The sequence below is a fragment of the Pongo abelii genome, chromosome 3, assembly GCF_028885655.2.
Source record: "Pongo abelii isolate AG06213 chromosome 3, NHGRI_mPonAbe1-v2.0_pri, whole genome shotgun sequence".
Taxonomy (NCBI): domain Eukaryota; kingdom Metazoa; phylum Chordata; class Mammalia; order Primates; family Hominidae; genus Pongo; species Pongo abelii.
In genome coordinates, this window is record NC_071988.2 from 523,934 (window position 1) to 549,403 (window position 25,470).

The 25,470-nt window shown below is 45.0% G+C and overlaps 1 protein-coding gene across 9 annotated transcripts in view; it reads left to right on the forward strand.

Moving 5' to 3' along the window:
* The window catches only part of PIGG (phosphatidylinositol glycan anchor biosynthesis class G (EMM blood group)), a 54,214-nt gene extending 39,269 nt beyond the window's left edge, over positions 1-14,945 (forward strand). For 5 of the 9 annotated variants that reach the window (XM_054553639.2, XM_063723255.1, XM_054553642.2 and 2 more), the window contains one exon: positions 11,196-14,945. In XM_054553639.2, the coding sequence (XP_054409614.1) occupies positions 11,196-11,421 (226 nt within the window). In that variant the 3' untranslated portion in view covers positions 11,422-14,945. Of the gene's footprint in view, positions 1-1,896; positions 2,276-11,195 lie in introns of those variants that run through there. The other 4 variants (XM_024246501.3, XM_063723256.1, XM_024246504.3 and 1 more) reach the window with 1 other exon arrangement.
* Positions 14,946-25,470: the final 10,525 nt, after the last annotated feature.

Here is a 25,470-nt window from a genome sequence, read left to right on the forward strand (position 1 = left end):
ACGGCCCACTTAGCCACGAAGCTTTCTGCCCAGTATGTTCACCTTTTCCCAGGTGTTGCTGTCACCAGGGGGTGTATTGAGGACACCTTGGGGTCCACCTCCCTGTGGGGTCCCCGGCCTGTGGGGCTGGATACCAAGTGGTGACCAGCGGTATGGGTTTGGGGGACCCACCTAAGGAGCCAGGGCCTAGCAAGGAAAGCAGTGAAAGGACCAGAGGCACTGGCCACCCACCGGGAGATCCCAGGGTCTGAGTGTTTGACAGGAGCACATGGCAGGCTGAGGTGAAGGAGTGTTTGACGGGAGCACATGGCAGGCTGAGGTGAAGGAGTGTTTGGAGAAGCCAGGAGGGCAAAGGGGCCCTCCAAGGCCTGAGATGGGGAGCCAGTGAGGGGCTGAGGTGAGGCTGTGGAGGGGTCAGAGACAGTCACTGGGGGCATGAGGTACCGGGCACCTCCCGCCAGAGAGAGCCCCGTCCTTGGCCCTTCGTGGCTGTTGACACCCTTTCCTGAGCAGTGAGCACTGAAGCAGGAGCCTCTTACAGGACACCCTCAAGTAACACCTGGTGGAGCTGCTGGGCTGATGGGACTGAGGAGCCCTTTACAGGACATGCATGTTGGGCCCACACACCCAGACACACACGTGCCGACAGGACTGAGGAGCCCTTTACAGGACATGCATGCGGGACCCACACACCCAGACACACACATGTGCCAACAGGACCGAGGAGCCCTTTACAGGACATGTGGGGCCCACACACCCAGACACACACGTGCTGACAGGACCGAGGGGCCCTTTACAGGACGTGCATGCGGGACCCACACACCCAGACACACACACGTGCTGACAGGACTGAGGATCTGGGGGTTGCCCCTGGACCCGTTCTAACAGAACTTGATCAGAGGTCGTGGATGAGGCATGGAAAGTGCCCAAATAATGTAATTTATCATTTTTCAATAATCACAGACTCACGGGAAGTTGATTTGAGGAAGAGATTTATGTAGTATGTTGGTGGTTTGAAAACTAGGGGGGTACATTAACATACTTCAAGGGGTAGCTCTTATTCCGAGAATGCTGCCTTTCCCTGTGGATTTGCTTAGCAAACCCCGCTGGGCCAGTGTCCCCAGACCAGATGGACTGACATGGTCCTTCACACAACAGCAGGGAGAAAAGCTCAGAACTTGTATTTATGTTTATTTGTATCTCGCCCTTTTGTAATTTTCTGTTCATTGTTTGTATTTTATAATGCATGTGATATAGTAGCACATGCATATATAATTTTTAAATAACTGCAAAGTCTGGGGGTGCATTTTTCAGAGCTGTTTTACAGACGATGGTGGCAGACAGTGGCTGAGCAGTTGGGGCTGCAGCTCATGTCCCCTCGGGCACCTCCATGCCTTATGGAGATGCAGACCTCTGCCCACCCCAGACCAACCACATCCAGATTTCTGTGGGGGGGGGGGGGGGCTCCAGAGTGGCACTTCCAGCACATACTGTAGGTGATTTTTACATACAGTCAAGTTTTAGAAGCATTTCTGGAGAGCTCAAGTTGTGTGTATGGGGGACATGGTGGCCCTCACCCATCCTTCTTCTGTTTACTCTGCTTCATTTTTCTTCATGAATTTGTCTCTTCCTGACATGTTACATATCTGGTTTCTCCTGCCTCCTTCACTAGAACACAGTCTCCAAGGGGGCAGGATGGGTTTTCCCGTCTCCAGGGCATCTGGAGAGGCACCTGTCCTAGCACCATAGTGACTGGATGTGTGTGCAGAAGAAGGAACACAGTGCCCTCTAGTCCAAGGGCAAGAGCTACTGGAGTCTTTTTGAAAATAGAAGTGTTGTTACATGTGTGATATGTAAGTGGCATGTGCTAATACACATTTTCTTTCTTATTAACAGCGGTTCAGCACTGAGTCATGCTTGCTTCTGCTACGCACTGGTTTGTTCTATTCCAGTTTCCACATATATCGTTTTGGTGACATCTCTGCGTTATCATTTATTTATATGGAGTGTATTTTCTCCAAAACTTCTCTACGAGGGAATGCATCTGCTCATTACAGCTGCTGTCTGTGTATTCTTCACGGCAATGGATCAAACCAGACTCACACAATCTTAGACTAAGCTGAACACTGGAAAAATAATACATGCGTAAAGTCTGCTGTTATTCTAAAAGGAAAGATGTGATTTCAACAAAGTTGATGAATACCTTTCTTTGACTACTGTACCTGAATTTAGACTAAGCAGTAAATAGTTTAATAAAAGATCACTTTAATACACAGTTTGTATCATATTTCCCCCATTGACAATCACTCTAGAAGCTTCTGAACATTTAATTTCCTCTGAATAAGCTATGGTATGACCCAAATATGTGTGTTTAAGTCAATGAATGAAAAGGTTCTGGACTTCGTTAGAGAGTCCAGGAGCTCTGTGGGAGGAGGCACCTGGATTATCTTAGGGAGCACTGAGCTCTTAGAATCCTACAAACCACTGAGGGCCCCAAGGAGCTTTGGTTTATGAGGGTTACGTGTATCAGTGTTTATGGCATTTGAGATGAAAACTAAGATAAAGTATTCATTTATAAGGAATCTATTGCATATTAATATAACACTTGAAGGAAAAGTAACTATATTTTCCAAAACAAATTCAGTGAGACCCAGCACTTTGGGAGGCCAGAGTAGGGGGAATCACTTGAGCCCAGGTGTTTGAGATCAGCCTGGGAAACATAGTGAGGCCCTCATCTCTCCAAAAAACTTCAAAAATTAGCTGGATGTGATGGCACACACCTGTGGTCCCAGCTACTCAGGTGGCTGAGGAAAGAGTATTGTTTCAGCCCAGAAGTTCAAGGCTGCAGTGAGCCATGATTGCACCACTATACTCCAGCCAGCACAACAGAGTGAGACTCTTGTCTTTAAAATGAAAAATAAATGTTTAATGAGAAAAGTCATAATGTTTTACATTTTTACAAACCTCTTCAATGCCTGGCCTAATTGAAGCTAGTTGGATTCTGTGTTCGACCTGTTATGATATGTGTTTGGTTAAAATATAAGAAGAAAATCGGCTGGGCACGGTGGCTCATGCCTGTAATCTCAGCACTTTGGGAGGCTGAGTGGGGGCGGATCACCTGAGGTCAGGAGTTCAAGACCAGCCTGGCCAACATGGTGAAACCCCCTCTCTACAAAAATACAAAAATTAGCCAGGCATGATGTCAGGTGCCTGTAATCCCGGCTACTCGGGAGGCTGAGGTGAAAGAATCGCTTGAACCGGGGACGCGGAGGTTGCAGTGAGACAAGATCGTGCCATTGCACTCCAGCCTGGGTGACAGAGCGAGACTCCATCTCAAAAAATAATAATTATTATGTGTATATGAAGAAAATCCAGCCTCAGATCAGTAGTTGGAAAGAGGAATATTTTAATGTCCTTTTTCTGATTATTGTGGATGTTCTTTTTTGATACCAACACCAAATCTTTTTTGATGCCAACACCAAAACTCAACAAATGTTAGTTTGCTGAAGGTTAGTTGGACAAAAAGAAAAGAAACGAGTGCATATAAAAACTGGTGAAATTCTACTGAGGGCTGTAATCGAATTAATAGAATTGTGCCCACATCATTTTCCTGGTTTTTATGTGGTTGTGTAAGATACCATCATTGGGGGGAGCTGGGTGAAGGATACATAGAACTCTCTATATTATTTTTGCAGCTTCTTGTGAGTCTTTAACTGAATCAAAATAAAAGTTATTTTGAAAAAGAAAAGGTTAGGTGCCATGTGGAATCTGAAATCATATCAATGAACTTTCATGTCCTGATGCATTACGACACATTGACCTGTCTTGCACCCTGAATGGAACTTTTACCCAGATGTGATTATAAACATATGCATTGTTGTTTGGAAAATAACAGTTCACTGGATGATAGAAATTTCCAAATGTTGTTCATTATTCCATACCAAAATCACTTATTTATATCACAACCCAGCTCATCAGGAAAGTCTTTAAAGAGTGAATGGCGGCTCACACTTGTAATCCCAGCACTTTGGGAGGTTGGGGAAGCAGGAGGATCGCTTGAAGCCTGGAGTTTGCGACCAGCCTGGGCAATGTAGTGAGATCCCATCTCTAAGAAAAAATTTGAAAATTAGCCAGGTGCAGTGGTATGCGCCTGGAGTCCCAACTACTTAGGAGGCTGAGGCAGGAGGACCACTTGAGCCCAAGAGTTCAAGGCTGCAGTGAGTTAGGGTTGCACCACTGCACTCCAGCCTGGGCAACAGAGCCAGGGCCCATCTCTAAAAAAGTAAAAATGTGAAGAAAAAAAACTCACCATCCAGAAGAAACAGTCACTAACAGTTAGTGAATACAGTTCACTAAATGGAAGAAGCAGGGAGGATGCATAGATGCATACATGAAAATCATACTATATAAATATTTTACATAAATATATATTATACAAATAATATTTATATAAATTATATTTATACAAATATATAAATATACAAATATTTAAATATATATTTATATAAATATATATTTATACAAATAATATATATATTTATACAATAATTATGTAAATATATACAATAATATTTATGTAAATATATATTTATACAATGATGTTTATGTAAATATATATTTATACAATAATATTTGTATAAATATATATGTACAAATAATATTTGTATAAATATACAAATAATATTTTATATATAAATATTATATATAACTTTTTAATCCGAAGTTATATAATTTTTAAATTTAACAGGAAAAGTGAAACCAAAGAAAAGGCTGAATTTTGAATAAATGTTTCTTCACTACAAGAAATATACAATATTCTTATAAAATTAAAATTAATTTCTTATAACATCTATTAAGAGAGCTGGTAGCTAACAAAGAGAAAGGGCAGCTTCTCAGGCAGAGGATACACAAAGCTTTGTTTCAATATGGAAGGCTGATTGTCAACATCAAAGGAAGAGTTTTTGCCTCTTCATACCTTAACTATGGAATATTGATACTGTTTTAAAGTATTGTTTATGATATACTTTAATTCATTTATGCTCAGTGCAGCCCTGTGACCAAGTGGATATTTTTTTGTAACACCAATAACTTGATCAACTTTGACAATACAATCATAAGATGTTTGGAGGGGAAAACACTAGAGGAATCATTACATGGTAAAGTGATTTTTCATCCATTCGGCCACTCTATGTCTTTTGATTGGAGAGTTTAATCCATTTACATTCATTGTTATTATTTATAAGTAAGGACTTACTCCTGCCATATTACTTGTTTTCTGGTTGTTTTGTGGCCTTCTTTCTTGCCTTCCTGTCTTCCTTTAGTGAAGGTGATTTTCTCTGGTGATATGATTTAGTTTCTCACTTTTTATTTTTTGTGTATCCATTGTATGTTTTCTGGTTTGAGGCTACCATAAGGCTTGCAGATACTATCTTGTAACCCATTATTTTAAGCTGGTAACAAGTTAGCACTGTTTGCATAAACACACAAAAAGAAAACTAATAAAAAACTGTAGTTTTTATTAGTCCCCTTAACTAACTTAATTAAAAAGAACCAAGCAGAAATTCTGGAGCTGCCTTTGTCCCCCTTAACTTTGTTCCCCTGCTTTTTAGCTTTTTGTTGTTTCTATTTATATGTTAATTGTACTGTCTATGTCTCGAAAAATTATTTTTTATTTGTTCGTTGTTTAGTCTTTCTACGTAGGATAAGCGTATTACACACCACAGTTAGAGTGTTACGATATTCTGTGTTTTTCTGTGTACTTACTATCACCAGTGAGTTTTGTACCTTCAAAGTGATTACTTATTGCTCATTGACACCCTTTTCTTTCTGACTGGAATATTCCCTTCAGCATTTCTTGTAGTACAGGTCTAGTGTTGATGAAATCCCTCAGCTTTTGTCTGGGAAAGTTTATTTTTCCACCATGTTTGAGGGATATTTTCACCAGATATACTATTCTAGGGTAAAACTTTTTTTCTTTCAGCACTTAAGTAAGTCATGCCACTCTCCTGGTCTGTAAGGTTTCCACTGAAAAGTCTGCTGCCAGACATATTGGAGTTCCATTATAGGATATTTGTTTCTTTTGTCTTGCTGCTTTTAGGATGCTTGCTTTATCCTTGATCTTTGGGAGTTTGATTATTAAATGCCTTGAGGTCGTCTTCTTCGGGTTAAATCTGCTTGGTGTTCTATAGCCTGCTGGTACTTGGATATTGATATCTTTCTCCACGTTTGGGAAGTTCTCTGTTATTATCCCTTTGAATAAACTTTCTACCCCTGTCTGTACCTCCTCTTAAAGGCCAATAACTCTTAGATTTGCCCATTTGAGGCTATTTTCTAGACCCTGTAGACATGCTTCATTTTTTTAATTCTTTTTTCTTTTGTCTCCTCTGACTGTGTATTTTCAAATAGCCTGTCTTCAAGTTTATTAATTCTTCTTTTTCCTTGATCAGGTCTGTTATTAAAGGACTCTGATGCATTCTTCAGTATGCCAGTTGCATTTTTGAGCTCCACAGTCTCTGCTTGAATCCTTTTAATTATTTCAATCTCCGTATTAAATTGATCTGAGAGAATGCTGAATTCCTTCTCTGTGTCATCTTAAATTCATTGAGTTTCCTCAGCTATTTTGAATTCTTTGTCCAGAAGGTGACATATCTCGTTCCTCCATGATTGCCTCCTGGTGCCTTATTTAGGTTGTTTGGTGAGGTCATGTTTTCCTGGATGGTATTGATGCTAGTAAAGACCACAGTTACTTTTGCACTAACCTAGTAGATGTTCTTCAGTGTCTGGGCATTGAAGAGGTAGACATTTATTATAGTCTTCACTGTCTGAGCTTGTTTGTACCCCTCCTTTGGAAGGCTTTCCAAGCATCTGAAAGGACTTGGTGGTGTGATCTATCTGCTTTAGGGAGCACCCCAAGCCCAGTAACACTGTGGTTCTTGAAGACCCATAAAGGTACCACCCTGATGGTCTTGAATAAGATCCAGGAGAACTCTCTGGATTACCTGGCAGAAGCTCTTGTTTTCATCCCTTACTTTCTCCCAAACAAATGGAGTCTCTCTGTTCTGAGCCACCTAAAGCTGGGGTGGAGTGACACAAGCACCCCTGTGGCCACATCACTGACTGCACTGGGTCAGACCTGAAGCCAGCACAGCACTGGGTCTGTAACCACTCCCTGGCTGCTGCCTATGTTCACTCAACGCCCTGGGGCTCTGCCATCTGCAGTTGGCAAAGTCAGCCAGGCCTGTGTCTTTCTCTTCAGGGTGGCAAGTTCCCCCAGACCCTGGATGGTCCAGAGGTGCTGTCAGGAACTAGGGTCAAAAACCTTGGAAGCCTACTTGGTGTTCTGTTGTACTGCAGCTGATCTGGCAGTGAACTACAAGACACAGTTCTCCCCACTCTTTCTTCCCCTTTCCAAAAACAGGGGAGCCTCACCCCTTAGCCACCACCACCACAGGCCCTGGGGAGTACCGCCAGACCACCACTCGTGTTCCCTTAAGGCCTGAGGGCTCTTCAGTCAGCTTGTGGTGAACACTGCCTGGCCTGGGACTCACCCTTCAAGGCAGGGGGCTCCATTCTGGCCCAGGGCAGGTCGAGAGATGCCGTCCAAGAGTCAAGTTCTGGAACTGGGGACCCCGAGAGCCCACCTGGTGCTCTGCCCCTCTGTGGTGATGCTGGTACCTAAAGGGCAAGACAAGGTCCTCTTTGCTTTTCCCTCCACTTTTCTCAAGCAGAAGGAGCTTCGCCCTGCAGCACAGGTGGGAATGTGCCAAGTCTCACCTGAAGCCAGCAATTCTGAGGCTCACCAAGGCCCTCAATGTAGTACCTGGGTGTCACTGCTGGTTATTCAGGGCCCAAGGGCTCTTCAGTTAGCAGGTGATGAATGCTTCCAGGACTGGGTCTTTCCCTTAAATGAAATGGGTTCCCTTCTCACCCAGGGTGTGTCTAGAAATGTCACCCAGGAGCTAGGTCCTGGAGCAGGGCCTCACAAATCTGACCGGTGCCCTGTCCTGCTGTGGCTGAGCTGGTATTAGAGATGCAAGACAACGTCCTCTCCACTCTTCCCTCTTCTCTCATCAAGCAGAAGGAAGGAGGCTCTTTTGGAGCTTCGAGCTGTGCAGCCTGGGATTAGGGGAGGGGTGATGCCAGCACTTCCTTGGCTACCCCAGCTGGTTTCTCCATAAGTTGCATGCCCCCTCAGTCCACTATCTGTGGGCCCAGTTCAGCACTAAGACTCACCTATGAGTTGCAGTCCTTATGGCCTAGACTGCCTTTCAAATTTCTTTACAGACCCAGAGCACTTTAGCTCTTGTTGCTAAAGGTTTGCAGGAACTCAAGTTCCCGACCACTGTGATCAGCGATCCCCTCTGGCTAGGGCTGGGTTAAATGCTCCCTCTGTGGGCAGGTGTCAGCTGAGCTTGGTCTGGCACTGAGTTGTATGTCTCTCAACTGCTGTGTTCTCCTCCCACAGTGCCCACAGACTCTGCACCACGCCACCCCTGCTGGGGGTGGGGACAGGTGGCGTCTGCAATTCAGGACTGTTTTCTCTATCTCTTCAGTGCCTCTTTCAGCCATACAGAGTTAAGACCAGGTACTAAGAGGGCTCACCTGATTTTTGGTTCTCATGAAGGTGTTTTTTCTGCATAGATAGTTGTTAGATTGGTGTCCTTGTGGGGGTGGGGGTGGGGGATCGGTAGCGCCGTCTGTTCTGCCATTTTGCTCTGCCTCCCCATGATAAAATTGAGCATCATTAAGTAAACACAGCTCCCATATTTCCAAGTTTGGGGGTTCCCCACCCAAACATCACCCTCCAGCTTTCACAGGACCACAAACAGACATTCTATATAAATAAAAACACGGCAATATGAAGAAACAAAATACTGAGTCACTGGGAGTCCCAGCACAGTGGTTGTGGTGCCTGTTTTCAAATGCTCATCGGACCACTCAGTGGTGTCCCATTCAACTATTTCCTCTCCCCTTTGTGAAAATCAGTGTCTTCCGTGGAAAATTACAGATTGAATTGAATAGTTGGTTTTTGATGTGATAAATTTTCTGACACTAACTATAAAGCTCATTATAGGAAAAGTGCTTGGAGAAGACATTCAGATGATATATTTCTTTGGATCAGGCATGTTGATACTTATGTAAACTTAACAATAATCATTGAATAAAGTAGAACTGCAGATTATTTTTTAGAGAATGAGAAACTTTTTAAATATCTTTGAACATCAAAGTTATGCAGATAGTGACTGGTAGAGCCCAGATTTCACCCGGGTATCCTATTTCACATCCCTCCACACTTTCTCTAGGATGTGCTGCCGTTCACTATTTTTTTTTTTAGACAGTCTCACGCTGTTGCCCAGGCCAAAGTGCGTGGTGCAGTCTTGGCTCACTGCAGCCTCGACCTCCTGGGGCTCAAATGATCCTTTCACTTCAGTCTCCTGAGTAACTGGGATTACAGGCTCACACCACCACACCCGGCTAAATTTTTTGTTTTTTTTTTTATAGAGATGAGGTTTCACCGTGTTGCCCAGGCTTGTCTTGAACCCCTGGGCTCAGGCCATCTGCCTGCCTCGGCCTCCAAAAGTGCTGGAATTACAGACGTGAGCCACCACGCCCGGCCCATTCACTTTTTTCCAATCACTACCAAAAGCCCTTTACATCTAAGGCACCCAGATAGTCTCAAATTTTATCACATTTCCAATCATAGGTATTTGTTTGTTTAGAAAAGGAAGTTGACTATTAAAATTCTAATGATAAAGAAATGATAGTTATTCAGTTAGGAAATATAAGGTCACTATAAATCACATTTGGTACATGCTGATATAATGAATTATAATCTTGTTTGGAAAGAATTCAATGCACGAATCCTCGTATAATGAAATGGCTATTTCTCTTTGCAACACCAGAATCAAAGAGTTGAGAATTTATTTTTCCTCCTATTATTCAAGAAATATTACAAAATGCAGTTTCATTATCATTAGGATATACTTAAACTACTGGGTGTTACAAGATCTAATCTCTGGGACAATATCTGCATTAAAGACTCTGTCAGCTCAACCCCTTCTCTGCAAATAATAACAAAATATATAACTAAATGATCTTTTTTTTTTTTTTTTTTGGAGACAGAGTCTCGCTGTGTCGCCCAGGCGTGCAATCTCGGCTCACTGCAAACCTCCACCTTCCAGGTTCAAGTGATTCTTTTGCCTCAGCCTCCCGAGTAGCTGGGACTACAGGCGCACATCACCACGCCCAGCTAATTTTTGTATTTTTAATAGAGACGGGGTTTCACCGTATTGGCCAGGCTGGTCTCAAACTCCTGACCTCGTGATCTGCCCGCCTCAGCCTCCCAAAGTGTTGGGATTACAGGCGTGAGCCACCGCACCTGGCCAACTAAATGATCTTTAAGATGACAATAAGAGCTTTCCCTGCTATACACACACACACAGACACACACACACACACACACGAGTTAAGAAACTAGAGTAATGTTGATTTCGAAAATTACTCTTTCGTACTTTAATTTCTATCGATTGACTCCCTGCTATAAAAGATGACAGTTATCACACATTCTTCCTTCATTCACCCACTTTCCAAATTTTCTGTAGGGTTATAGTTTATAAAATTGTATATTTTGTCCTGTAATTTACGCAATTGGTCAGTTTTGATTCTGTGATTCACTGCTCACCCCTAGTCCTTTTCCCCGGCTAAATTCCTATTAACACAATTTGCAGGATGGATTTTATTGTCTAGTAATTCTTTCAAGAAGCATTCAAGGATGTTGGACTCCTACATGTTTGCGTCTCTGTCATGTCAGTCGGGCTGTCTTCGTGGTTTGCTGTAGGATTCTCATGCAGCAGTTTCTTCCCTCAAGACATGATAGAAATTGCCGTGCCTTGGTGTTACCTGAGGTTGCGCCTGATCTAAAACCAAACTGATTTTCTCCCCTTGTGCTTAACTTGCTTTTCCTGGTACTTTCTTTTTTTCCCCTTCCTCTTTCCTTTCTACTTTCCTTCCTCCCTTCTGTTTTTTTGCCTTTGTCTTTTTTTGAGTTTACATTTCCTTTTCATTGTCCTCTATATAGTTCATGATTTTCTTTCCATTCCAAAAGTTTTCTAGAAGATTGTTTCTTAATGTACAAATATTTAGTGTTTACTTTACAAATATTTAAGATTTTTTTTTTTTTTTTTTTTTTGAGACAGGTTTTGCTGTGTCACCCAGGCTGGAGTGCGGTGGTGTGATGTCGGTTCCCTGAAGCCTCAGCCTCCTGGTCTCAAGCAATCCTCCCACCTCCCAGCCTCCCAGGTAGCTGGGACTACAAGCGCACGCCACCACACCTGGCTAATTTTTGTGGGTTTTTTTTTTTTTTGTATAGACGAGGTTTCACCATGTTGCCCAGGCTGGCGTCAAACTGCTGGGCTTAAGTGATCGTCTGCCTTGGCCTCACAAAGTGCTGGGATTATAGGCATGAACTACCACCCCTGAACCAAATATTTAAGATTTTTATCACTTTCTAAATCTTTTTCTATTTACAGGACATCTCCCACTTAGCATCAGTGATTCATTCTGAAAATCCACTGTCTCACGCTGAAATGTCAGTGGGGGATCTATTTCCCATTATCTTCAATGGAAAATTATGATAATGCCTTAGCTTATATATCCTACGCAGGCTCCCAGTTTCCTGAAGGGTAACTGAGCAGTGAGATACCCATGTGGAAGGAACACGACATCACGTTAGGGTGCAAAGTGCTTAAAACATCACTTCCAGGTCACTAAACAGTTAATATGCCTATGACATCATTGCTCTGTGTCTGCCAGTGGGGGCCAGGCATCCCCACAGCACCAGCACCTCCCACAGTGTCTACAGAGATTCAGATGTGTGGACAATTATATTTGGAATGCAACAAGGGATGTTTCCCACATATTGTTATGTTGGGGTTGGTATTTATTGAGTTTTAAGGATGTAAATTAAATTTTCTATAGAAAGAAGTCTGGGAAATGTTGCGTAGAGAGGTGTATATAGCCTAAGAATTTAGGTGTTAAAAATAAAGAAGCATTATCCTAGGAAAACATTAACTAGGAGACATTCTTAAAGGGCATACCTGTATTTATCCTTTTTTAAAAAAGTTATATCTTGGAAATGTTTGAAGTATATACAAAGTGAGCAGAGTAGTGTGATGAGACCCTGGCAGCCATTACCACCTTCAGCAATCGACACATGGACATTCTTGTATCACCTTTGACTCCCTCCCTCCCAGTCAATTATTTCTTTTACAGTTTTTAGTTTTTGAGGTAAAATTTATATACATTGAAATGCAAAAAGCAAACCCAGACAATTTCAACAAGTGGATACATCCATGTAATTCATACCTCTCTCCAGATGTAGAATGTTTCACTCTTCCAGAAAATTCCATCATGGTCTTTCCCAGAGACAACCACTGTTTTAATTACATTACAGATGCTCCATGACTTACAGTGGGGTTATGTTCCAATACACCCATTGTCAGTTGAAAATATCCTAAGTTGAAAATGCATTTAACCCACCTAACCTACCAAATATAGCTTAGCCTCGCCTCCCTAAAACATTCTCAGAACACTTACGTTAGCCTACAGTTGGACAAAATTAACACAAGGCTTATTTTATAACAAAGTGTTGACACTAGTTGGAAAGAAAAATTTTTAAGTGTCAAATACTGAAAGTGAAAAAGTATGGTCGCGTGAGTACAGTTACTACTGAATGCATGTCACCTTTGCACCATCATAAAGCTGAAAAATTAAGTCAGCCATCATAAGTTGGGGACCGTCTGTACTTTGCCTATTCTAGAACTTCAGTTAAGTGAATTCATGCAGGCAATCTGTACTCTTCCTCTTCTAGCTTCTTTCACTTAGAATATGTCTGTGGGTTCACCATGTGAGGTGAATCTAATTCCATTCCTTTCGAGAGCTAAGTGAGACTCCATTGTGTGACACACCACGACTTGTTTATTCATTCTGCTGCTGGTGGGCATTTGGATTCTTTCCAGTTTTTTGGCTGTTAGGAATAAAGCCGCTGTGAATTTTCTTATACACATCTTGTTGTGGACATATGTTTTCCCATTTCTTGGAAGAATCTCTGGGGCTGGGATTGCTAGGTCATGTAGTAAATGTATGCCCAGATTCTGAGAGCACTGCCAAGCGCCTTTCCAAAGCAGGTTTGCCAGCCTATATTCACAGCAGGCTGTGGGAGTTCTCAGTGCCGACGTCACAGCCAACATTGCGTCTTTTTAATTTTATTCATTCTGACGGGTGCATAATGTTATCTCATGGTTTTTATTTGCATTTTTCTGATGACTAATGACGTTGAGAACTTTTTTCTGGTGCTTATTGTCCATTTGTACATCTTTTTCTGCAACGTGTCTGTTCAAGTTTTTTGACCATTTTAAAAGTTGGTTTAAAAGTTGTTGATCTTTTCCTTGCTGAGTAATGAAAGTTCTTTATACATTCAGAATACCAGTTCTTCATCAGAGGTTTTTTTGTGAATGTTTCTCCTCAATCTATTGCTTGTGTATTCCTTTCTGAAATGGTGTCTTTTGATGAACAGAGGTTTTCCTTTGGATTAAAGCTAATGTATCTGTTATTTCTCGTGTAGTTATTGCCTCCTGTGTCTTATCTAAGAAATCTTTGTTCAGGTCACAAAGATATTCCCATGATTTTTTCTAAAATTTTTACAGTTTTAGCTTTTATATTTAGGTTTGCAATGCATCTCAAAATAATTTTTGTGTATAATGTGATACGGATGTTCAGGTTCTTTTTTTTTCTTTCTTCCTTTCCTCACCCACCTCTCACTGTAATGCAGATAGCCATCCATTTCAGCACTACTAGTTGAAAACACTTTTCCTTCCTCATTGAATTATTCTGGCTTCTTTGTCAAAAATCAATTGATGGAAAAAGCGTGGGGTCTATTTCTGGACTCTCTGGTATGTTCCAGGAGTCTTTTTGTCTCTTCTTATGCCAGAACCAGACCATTTGGATTACTGTGGCTTTGGATTATCTTGAAGTTAGATAGTAAAGTCCTCTAGCTGTAGTCTTCTTTTTCAAGATTGTTTCAACTTTTCTAGGTTCTTTGGGTTTTCATGTAAATTTTACAATCAGCTTATCCATTTCTATTTTTAAAAACATGCTGGATTATGAGTGGGGTTGCATTAAATCTACAGATAAACTTGGAGAAAACAATGCATTTAATCTGGAGTCTTTCAATCTATGAACACAATTTATTTGTCTAGTTGTGGGGTTTTTGGTAATTTATCTCAATAATGTTTTAGAGTTTTCGGTCCTAAGATTTGTAAGTCCTGTGTTAAATTTGTTACTAATATTGTTTCTGCTATTTTTTGATGGTGTTTTAAATGCAGTTATCTCTTATTTTCCAGTAGTTTGTTGACAGAATATAAAAACTCAATTGATTTTTGTGTATGTTGGCCTTGTATCCTGAGACCTTGCTAAACTCATAGTTTCACTGATAGTTTTGATGATTTTTTAGGATTTTCTACATAAACAATCATGTCATCTATGAATAGGCACAGTTTCACTCCTTCCTTTTCAATCTTTATGCCTTTTGTTTATTTTTCACATAGGACTTGTACTTATTTTGTTAGATTTATACCTGTATTCATCTGTCTCTAATTTGGGGGGGAGCAGTTTTCTCCGTCACCTCAATTCTCTGATGGATCTAAGGAGAAACATTGATTTTCAGTCTGCCCAGCCTTTTTATTCTGTGAGGATGGGAGTGACGACTTCCAAGCTCCTTATATGTTGGGAAAAAAATCAGAAGTCCCTCTGCTATTTTCTTCTTAGCTAAACTCTGCATCAATTTCTTGTGTCTGCTGTGGAGATTATATTATACATCTAATGCAATTTACCAGAACCCACTTAATGTTGTGCTAGTTCATGTAAAATAAAGGAATCTTGGAATGGTATGTTTCTGTTTAACCTCCTTTCACCCTTTTACTATTATTATCATATATATTTTATCTACATACATCATAAACCCCACCATACAGTTTTGTAATTTTTGCTTTAAACATTATATATATGGGCCCAGCTTCAGTGTCTGCTGCTAACGAATGGGACCTTCCGCAACAGGAGCCACGTCAGCACGGGTGAGAGGGGCTCACATCAGGCTTAAGCACGGCCTCTTTGCCATCGAGGCTGCCATGTTCATGGGCCCCCTGGGTGAGCACTGGGGTGGCTAGCTGACACTTACGGAATGACCCATCCGGTCCAGCAGATTCTGTGCCTCCTCCACAGTGGATGTTTACAGCCGGGCATTAATGTGCAGTGCAGGGAGTTGCACACTTGGGGCACATGACCGCCGGCCCATGCTCGTGCTTCATCCTGTTTTCCCCATCAACAGCAGGGAAACAGCCAACAGCTGTGTGTTGACTACCCATCTGTCTCACTAGGCTGCGGGAACAAGCCACACAGTTCATTTCATTCCCTACAGAGCACTTCATTCTTGCTACTTTTCATGACAATGTTGTCCACTGGCCTCTGCTTAGCCACAATTCTGGAATCAGACTAACCTCAGTGATGCAGGGAGGCCCGTCTTAGGGCAGCATCTCCTATCGCCAGTTCTGGCCCACAGAGGACAGCAACCCCTGCAAAACCAGTGCCCCCCAAAAACTGGAGCATCCCTCCTGTGTTCATGAAGGGAGTGCCCTCTAGGCCCCACGTGCAGAGTTAGCTGGTGGGTTCCTACGTCTCATATATTAGACTCATTCTAACATGCCCGCCTCACTGAGCCTTTCAAGTCCTTTCCTGGCACTCTGGAAATTGCCTGGGCAATTCTGGTAGCACTGGGCACTACAAGTGGTCTGCCTATTTCCTAGGGTTCCAGGAGCTGCCCCAGTAACCCTTGCCAGGGCTGAGAAACCCTGAGTCATAGGTGAGTTCCCCCAAAGAGTTCCCCAAAGAGTTCCCCCAAAGAGACAAACTTTCCCTTAACTTGCCTGATATTTTGCATCAACACACACATACACACACATGCACACACACCATCTCCATCCCATCTACACACATGCACACATACATGTGCACGCACCATCTCCATCCCATCTACACACATCCACACACATATCTACCTGCCATCTTCATCCCATCTATACACATCAACACACATATCCACATGCCATCTCCATCCCATCTACGCACATCCACACACATATGCATGCACCATCTCCATCCCACCTACACACATCCATACACATATCCCCACACCATCTCCATCCCACCTACATACATCCACACACATATCCACACACCATCTCCATCCCATCTACACACATCCACACACATATCCACGCACCATCTCCATCCCATCTACACACATCCACACACATATCCACGCACCATCTCCATCCCACCTACACACATCCACACACATATGCACGCACCATCTCCATCCCACCTACACACATCCATACACATATCCCCACACCATCTCCATCCCACCTACATACATCCACACACATATCCACACACCATCTCCATCCCATCTACACACATCCACACACATATCCACACACCATCTCCATCCCATCTACACACATCCACACACATATCCACGCACCATCTCCATCCCACCTACACACATCCACACACATATGCATGCACCATCTCCATCCCACCTACACACATCCATACACATATCCACACACCATCTCCATCCCATCTACACACATCCACACACATATCCACACACCATCTCCATCCCACCTACACACATCCACACACATATGCATGCACCATCTCCATCCCATCTACACACATCCACACACATATCCACACACCATCTCCATCCCACCTACACACATCCACACACATATGCATGCACCATCTCCATCCCATCTACACACATCCACACACATATCCACACACCATCTCCATCCCACCTACACACATCCACACACATATGCATGCACCATCTCCATCCCATCTACACACATCCACACACATATCCACACACCATCTCCATCCCACCTACACACATCCACACACATATGCATGCACCATCTCCATCCCATCTACACACATCCACACACATATCCACACACCATCTCCATCCCACCTACACACATCCACACACATATCCACGCACCATCCCCATCCCATCTACACACATCCACATACATATCCACCTGCCATCTCCATCCCACCTACACACATCCACACACATATGCATGCACCATCTCCACCTATCTACACACAGGGTCGAGCTCTCTCAAGATCCATCCCCAGGCACAGTCTCCTCACTCCTGCTGGTTTCTGTTTGCCATGTCTCAGCCCCACTGGCAGTAACTCATCTCCTCCATGAGCAGGGCTCTCCCTTCCCAGGTTGCCCAGGCTGAGAGTGGACACGAGTTAAGCGCTTGGCAGACAGAAGGGCCATTCTTAAGAGGGCAAGTGTAGTTTTGCTGGGCATGGGCCCTGAGTGGGGCTCCTCGTGGGCTTTGAGTAGGGGGGCTGGTGTCTCCAGAAAGGAGGGATGAGTCCCACCTGCCCACACTTGGGACAAGCTGAGGCCCCTTCTTCCCTCTTGGGGCCTGCCTCTGGGAGCTATGCTGAGGCTGAGATTCAGCCGTCTCCAGCTCTCCAGCTTCACGGCCACATCCTGCTCCTGACCCGCAGCACAGCCGGCCCTGGGAAAGGAAGCAAGAGCCCCTTCAGACTCTGTGAGGAGGCCTCTGCGCTCTTTGCCTGGCCCTCATTGTCCTGAAAACTTTTCTGGGTTTCTGGCGAGACAAGATGCTCCCGGAAACAGCCATTTCCAAGGCTGAGGTTAACGCAGGAGACGGGGCAGTCCAGGGCAGGAGCCAGAGACAGCCGTTTCCAAGGCTGAGGGTAATGCAGGAGAGGGGGAAGGCCAGGGCGGGAGCAGTTGCCCCCAGAGCCCTCCCCACCTCCACACACAACAGCCCTCTCCCCATGCAGCAGGAGGGAAAAGGATCCCACTCCTGAGAGGTTGCTCTGGGCATTCTGGGTTCAAGGACAACAGCAGAGCCAATCATGGGAATTAAATAAAAGGCCTCTTGCTGATCAGAAAAGGGGGCCGAGGCCGCGGGTGCAGGTGGTGAGACATGGACCCCAGACGTGGCATTGAAGGCTCCTCCAGGGACAGCATTGATCTGGTTGCCCAGGACAGGCACAGCTCATGCTGTGTTCTGGAGCCGTGGATGGAAGCCCTTCCCTCTCAGCAGTGTCTCTGTGTGGATGATAGATTGTCAACACCCTACTTAAGAGACGAGAACTCCAGACGGTGACTATTGCTGGGGCTCCCCTAAAGCAGACAGCCCCTGCCTCCTCTCCCGGCTTCTCTCAGTCAGGAGGTGACACTCAAGGGCCACCAGAGAGGCAGAGACGAAAAGAAGAAAGGAACTCACTAGAAACTGACACAATGAAGAAAAAGGAACACCTTTCCAAAAAGCCTTAATAAATATCCTCAGAGAAATCAGAAGAAAGGGCCAGGTGCGGTGGCTCACGCCTGTAATCCCAGCACTTTAGGAGGCTGAGGCGGGTGGATCACCTGAGATGAGGCATTCGAGACAAGCCTGGCCAACATGGTGAAACCCCGTCTCTACTAAAAATACAAAAATTAGCCAGGCATGGTGGTGGGTGCCTGTAATCCCAGCTACTCCGGAGGCTGAGGCAGAAGAATTTTGCTTGAACCCAGGAGGTGGAGGTTGCAGTGAGCCGAGATCGCACCACTGCACTCCAGCCTGGGTGACAGAGTAAGACTCTGTGTCAAAAAAAAAAAAAAAAAAATCAGAAGAATGAGGTGCTTTATTTTTAGAAAAGGAACATTTAAAGAACAAGAAAGAATTTGTTAATTAAAAATGTGAAAGCAGGATTTTTTAATTAATAAAAGGATTGGAATATAAAGCTGTGAAAATATCCTACAAAATAGAAAAAAGATAAATATAAGGAAAATAGGAGAGAGAAAAACGGAAATGAGGGACTGAGCCTAAGAGGCACATCACAGAAGCAGGCGTCCCAAAAAGAGTAGACGAGAGAACGTGGGAGGAAGAATTGTCCCAGAAATAAGGCGGGGACGTGTCCCAGAGCCCAAGCCTCGGGGTTTCCAGATCGAAAGGGCCAGTTGGACCCCCAGTTACCCGAATTAAACACACCCCACAGACACCGAGACGCAAGAAGAGCTCAGGTACCTGGGTCTGCAAAGCAAAACCGCCCCAGAATTCTCAACAGCAACACCAAAGGCAAAGGCAAAGGCACCACATCCTCTACATTCTGAGGTTGAGTGAAAGAGGAGAAGCGCGTCTGCGGACAGCAGGCTCTCACCGAGGGCTTTCCCCCACTTTCTCCCACGGCGACTCCCTCGCGCGGGCAGCTCGTGTGCGGAGGCCGCCTCGGGGCAGGGCCCGGAGGGCAGGTGCGTCTCTGGGGAGGACGCTGCTGTCAAGCAGGTGGGGCAGATGCGTGAGGGTCGAGTGTCGCCGGCGGGGGACGCCTCAGCCCAGGTACTGGGAGCCCGTGGGAAGCCGTGTGCAGGGACCCCAGCGGAGCAAGGGGAGGCCCAGGGCTGACGATGCAGAGGCCAGCGGGGTCCCCGTGGAGAGAGGAAGGTCTACGTGGAAAGAAATCCTGGCTCGCCTGGCGCCGCTGAACGCTGAGGGACTGTTTTCACTTCGCTCAAAAGTTTGCAACAACTTATTGGCAGATTCATAGAAAGAAATTAGTCATTAATTTTCAGGAAAATAGGAGTTCTGCAAGAAAGAAGATACAGTCAGGGAACACTGTGTGCCTCACCCACAGACAAAGTTTATAACCGTCATAAAGTAGACACCGAATACTGATTTGGCAATAAATACACATGCATATGCCGTAACTCCAGCGGGAGGGAGGGAGAGAAGGTGGTTTATCCAGCTGGAAACAAAATCCCACGGCTGCATAGTAAGAAATCAGTGAACAAAAATTGAAAGTGTCTAAAATGGGCCAGGTGCGGCGGCTCATGCCTATAATCCCAGCACTTTGAGAGGCCGAGGCGGGCGGATCACCTGAGGTCAGGAGTTTGAGAACAGCCTGGCCAACATGGTGAAACCCCGTCTCTACTAAAAACACAAAAAGTAGCCAGGCGTGGTGGCGCATGCCTGTGATCCCAGCTACTCGGGAGGCTGAGGCAGGAGAATTGCTTGAACCCAGGAGGCGGAGCTTGCAGTGAGCCGAGATGGCACCACTGCACTCCAGCCTGGGAGACAGAGTGAGACTCCGTCTCAAAAAAGAAAAAAAAAAGTGTCTAACATAGAAACAACAAGGACAACAGTGTGATGACTTTTCCTTAAATATGGAGGTTTAAGGTGCATTTTCCCAAAGAAAGTGGTTGCTTATGAGGACAGAAAGGAGGCGAATAAGTGAAATTGTAGTACAATTGACTTTTAAACTGTATGTATTATTAGTTTGATTTAAAACTCAAATATATATTAGTGTAATTTACCACATCAACAGGTTAATCTAGAGAAAAAATAAATGATCATACCAAAAGATCTTTCAAATTTGATAAAATGCAATACCTATTTCAGATTAAAAAAAAAAAAAAAAAAAACTCCAGCAAGCTAAAAATAGAAGAAATTTTCTTAATTTGTTAAAAGAGATCTACCACAGTCCCCAGCAAGCCCCATCCTAACGACTGAACTCAGAAGCGTCCAAGCCTGCATCCCGCCTCTCTTCAAGGTCAGAGACCCTGAGAAGAACAATTAAGAAACGTCCAAGTCTGCCTCCCACCTCTCTTCAAGGTCGTAGAGCCTGGCAAGAACAATTAGACCAGAAATATGCAGAGGGTTTGGAAAGCAAGAAACAAACACAGATGATATTAAAATAAACAACTTGTTAGATCTGAGAATAAATTTTAGCAATGTTGCTGAGTACAAAATTAGTCTAACCAGATCAGTAATAGTCTATAAACCAGGAACAAGCAAATACAAAATGTAGTTTTTAAAAAGACAACATTTAGGCCGGGCGCAGTGGCTCATGCCTGTAATCCCAGCACTTGGGGAGGCCGAGGCGGGTGGATCATGAGATCAGGTGTTCAAGACCATCCTGGCCAACGTGGCAAAACCCCGTCTCTACTAAAAAAATAAAAAAACTAGCCGGGTGTGGTGGTGCATTCCTGTAATCCCAGCTACTCGGGAGGCTGAGGCAGGAGAATCGCTTGAGCCCGGGAGACAGAGGTTGCAGTGAGCTCAGATTGCGCCATTGCACTCCAGCCTGGGCAAGAGAGCGAAACTCCATCTCAAAAAAAAAAAAAAAAAAAAAAAGACAACATTTACAACTAACGTGCATCTCAGGGAAGATCTAACGAAGATCATGCAAGGCCTTGACAGAGAAAAAGTATAAAACTTGACTGAAAAGCATCAAAGATGACCTTCATAAGTGGACAGAGAAGCCTATTCAAACATGCAAGGACTAAAAATTGTCAAGATGGAATTCTCCTGAATCAGCCCCAAACCCAATGCAGTTCCAGTCTGAGTCCTGGAGGGCGCTGTGTGGCACTTGGCTGTCTTACTAAATGCAGGTGGGGAGCGCCAGGAGCCGTGGGAGTGAAGAAGAAAGACGTGGGAGTCATAGGAGACAATGAGGCTACATGAGGAGAATGGCACAAATGTGGACCCTCTGTCTGTGACAGACGAGGTCACAGCTTAGAAATAATAGGTTTAATAAAGGCGCCAAAATAATCAGCTCAACACATGATAAAAGAGAAGAGGTGAGGGAACAATTGGTTCTTCATTGTGACGGTTACTATTGAGTGTCAATTTGGTTGGATTGAAGGATGCAAAGTACTGTTCCTGGCCGGGCGCGGTGGCTCAGGCCTGTAATCTCAGCACTTTGGGAGGCCAAGGCGGGTGGATCACTTGAGGTCAGGAGTTCGAGACCAGCCTGGCCAACATGGTGAAACTCCATCTCTACTAAAAATACAAAAATTAGCTGGACATGGTGGCACATGCCTGGAATCCCATCTCATCGGGAGGCTGAAGCAGGAGAATCGCTTGAACCTGGGAGGCAGAGGTTGCAGTGAGCTGAGATCACACCACTGCACTCAGCCTGGGCGATAGCGTGAGACTCAGTCTCAGAAAACAAGCAAGCAAAGTATTGTTCCTGGGTGTGTCTGTGAGGATGTTGCCAAAGGAAATTAACATTTGAGTCAGTGGACGGGGAAAGGCAAGACTCACCCTCAATCTGTGTGGGCACCGTCTGATCATCTGCCAGCATGGCCAGAATAAAAGCAGGCAGAGGAACATGGAAAGACTCCACTGGTTTAGTCTTCTGGCCTCCATCTTTGTCCTGTGCTGGATGCTACCTGCCCTGGAACAGAGGCTCCAAGGTCTTCAGCTTTGGGACTCGGACTGGCTTCCTTGCTCCTCAGCTTGCAGATGGCCTATTGTGGAACCTCACGACTGTGTGAGTAAAGACTCCTTAATAAACTCCCTTTATATATACATCTATCGTATTAGTTCTGTCCCTCTAGAAAACCCCAATACAGTCATACAATAAAGGACAAAGTTATAAAAGACCCATATATGGATATCTATAGATGTAGATACACACACATATAATGAGAATGATAAAATGAGATCTCTGCCTCACAATATAAACAAAAATAAATTCCCAGATAGATTAAAGGCCTAGATATGAAAGCAAAACTGTAAAACTTTTACAAGAAAAGGAAACATCAGGATAAGGGAGAATTTTCTAAGTAAGAAACAGGAAGTGTGGCCTTAAAGAGACTAATAATAAATGTGGTCTATTTTTTGCCAAATGAAAAGACAACTACATTCCAGGATAAGGTATTTGCAAACCCAGAGGAGTGGTATCCAAATTGTGTGACATGGACTCCTAAAAGTCAATCAAAAATAAAAAGAAAACCAGTTTTGTTTTGTTTGTTTGTTTTTGAGATGGAATCTTGCTCTCTTGCCCAGGCTGGAGTGCAGTGGCACGATCTCGGCTCACTCCAAGCTCCGCCTCCCAAGTTCAAGCCATTCTCCTGCCTCAGCCTCCCGCATAGCTGGGACTACAGGCACCTGCCACCATGCCTGGCTAATTTTTTGTATTTTTAGTAGAGATGAGGTTTCACTGTGTTAGCTAAGATGGTCTTGATCTCCTGGCCTCATGATCCGCCCCCCTCGGCCTCCCAAAGTGGTGGGATTACAGGTGTGAGCCACCGCGCCCGGCCGAAAACCAGTGTTTAAAGCTAAGGAACAGGAACACAGAGGAAGACACTGAGCCATCAGTAAAGACACCTCACTAGTAACTGTGGAAACGCAGATGAGGTCAGCAAGGTTGACCTCCCACCAACAAATGACAAAATCACACCAAGTGCTCAGCAAGGCAGAGGAGATGGGTTCCCTGTGCTGCTGGTGTGACTCACAGATGTTGTATGTTGGGACCTTCACAGAGCGTAGCAACCCTGCAGTGCCTGGCAGACATGCTCTCTGACCCACGCCTGGGTGTGGGACCTGAAGAAAGTCCCATCTCTGGGCCGGGAGTGGTGGCTCAGGCCGGGCGCGGTGGCTCACGCCTGTCATCCCAGCACTTTGGGAGGCCGAGACGGACGGATCACGAGGTCGGGAGATCGAGAACATCCTGGCTAACACGGTGAAACCCCGTCTCTACTAAAAATACAAAAAAATTAGCCGGGCCTGGTGGCGGGCGCCTGTAGTCCCAGCTACTCGGGAGGCTGAGGCAGGAGAATAGCGTGAACCCGGGAGGAGGAGGTTGCAGTGAGCCCAGATCGCGCCACTGCACTCCAGTCTGGGCGACAGAGCAAGACTCCGTCTCAAAAAAAAAAAAGAAAAAAATCCCGTCTGTGAGCAAGAAGGCAAGTCAAAGGATTTCCACCGCAGCGCTGATTAGACTCGTGAAAAAGGAAATACGCGGAGAGCCTCAGAAGCGGGATCCTAAATAAACTGCAGTTTCTCTGCATGGTGGGATATGATGTATCGATCAGAGTGAATGAACCAGATTCATATGCATCACCAGGAATGAATCTCAAACACGTGATGTTGAGTGCAAAAAAGCATATTGCATAAAGATTAAATACAATATGACATCATTTATCTGAAGTTTTCAAATATACAAAACAATACAATATCGTGCACACAGGCACACAGTGATGGCACAAACACAGAAACATGCCCACAGCCAACACCTGGCCAGCCGCAGGTGTGAGGTGACCACGGGGTGGGGGAGGATAAGGGGAAGCTCTGGCTACTCCTGTAAGTTTACGTCTTTAAAAATAAAAGGGAAATGTGGATCAAATATGGGGAAAAAATTTTAACTATTATAACTTAAATTTTTTGTATTTTAATTTTGATATCAATGCAAACTGAATCTCATTGATAGGTACATCTGTGTATATTATGTCCAGTACTACATGCTTGACATTTTTCCTAATTCAAAATTAAAGAAGTTTGTGGGGAAAAGAGACTACTCTAAGTTAGACTAGTCAGCAGCCACTAGCTTTGAGCTAGCCTGGGTGACAGAGTGAGACTCTGTCTCAACCCCCCCACCCCCCAAAAAAGAAAATGATTTGGGGATGCTTTTCATTAAAAAGAAAAGCCTTACCAAGGACTCCCATGCCCTTACTATCTGCCTAAGCAATTCCTTCTTAACTCCTATATCACTAGCACCTGGCGTCCCAGCACCTGGTGTCCCACAACCTGGCGTCCCAGCACCTAGAGTCCCAGCACCTGGTGTCCCAGCACCTAGAGTCCCAGCACCTGGTGTCCCAGCACCTGGCGTCCCAGCACCTGGTGTCCCAGCACCTAGAGTCCCAGCACCTGGTGTCCCAGCACCTGGCGTCCCAGCACCTGGTGTCCCAGCACCTGGTGTCCCAGCACCTAGAGTCCCAGCACCTGGTGTCCCAGCACCTGGTGTCCCAGCACCTAGAGTCCCAGCACCTGGTGTCCCAGCACCTGGTGTCCCAGCACCTAGAGTCCCAGCACCTGGTGTCCCAGCACCTGGTGTCCCAGCACCTAGAGTCCCAGCACCTGGTGTCCCAGCACCTGGTGTCCCAGCACCTAGAGTCCCAGCACCTGGTGTCCCAGCACCTGGCGTCCCAGCACCTGGCGTCCCAGCACCTAGAGTCCCAGCACCTGGCGTCCCAGCACCTGGTGTCCCAGCACCTGGCGTCCCAGCACCTGGTGTCCCAGCACCTGGTGTCCCAGCACCTAGAGTCCCAGCACCTGGTGTCCCAGCACCTGGTGTCCCAGCACCTAGAGTCCCAGCACCTGGTGTCCCAGCACCTGGTGTCCCAGCACCTAGAGTCCCAGCACCTGGTGTCCCAGCACCTGGTGTCCCAGCACCTAGAGTCCCAGCACCTGGTGTCCCAGCACCTGGGTGTCCAAGCACCTAGGGCCCCAGTACCTGGCGTCCCAGCACCTGAGTGTCCCAGCACCTGGTGTCCTCGACCTGTCTGATGGGTGTTGAATGAAG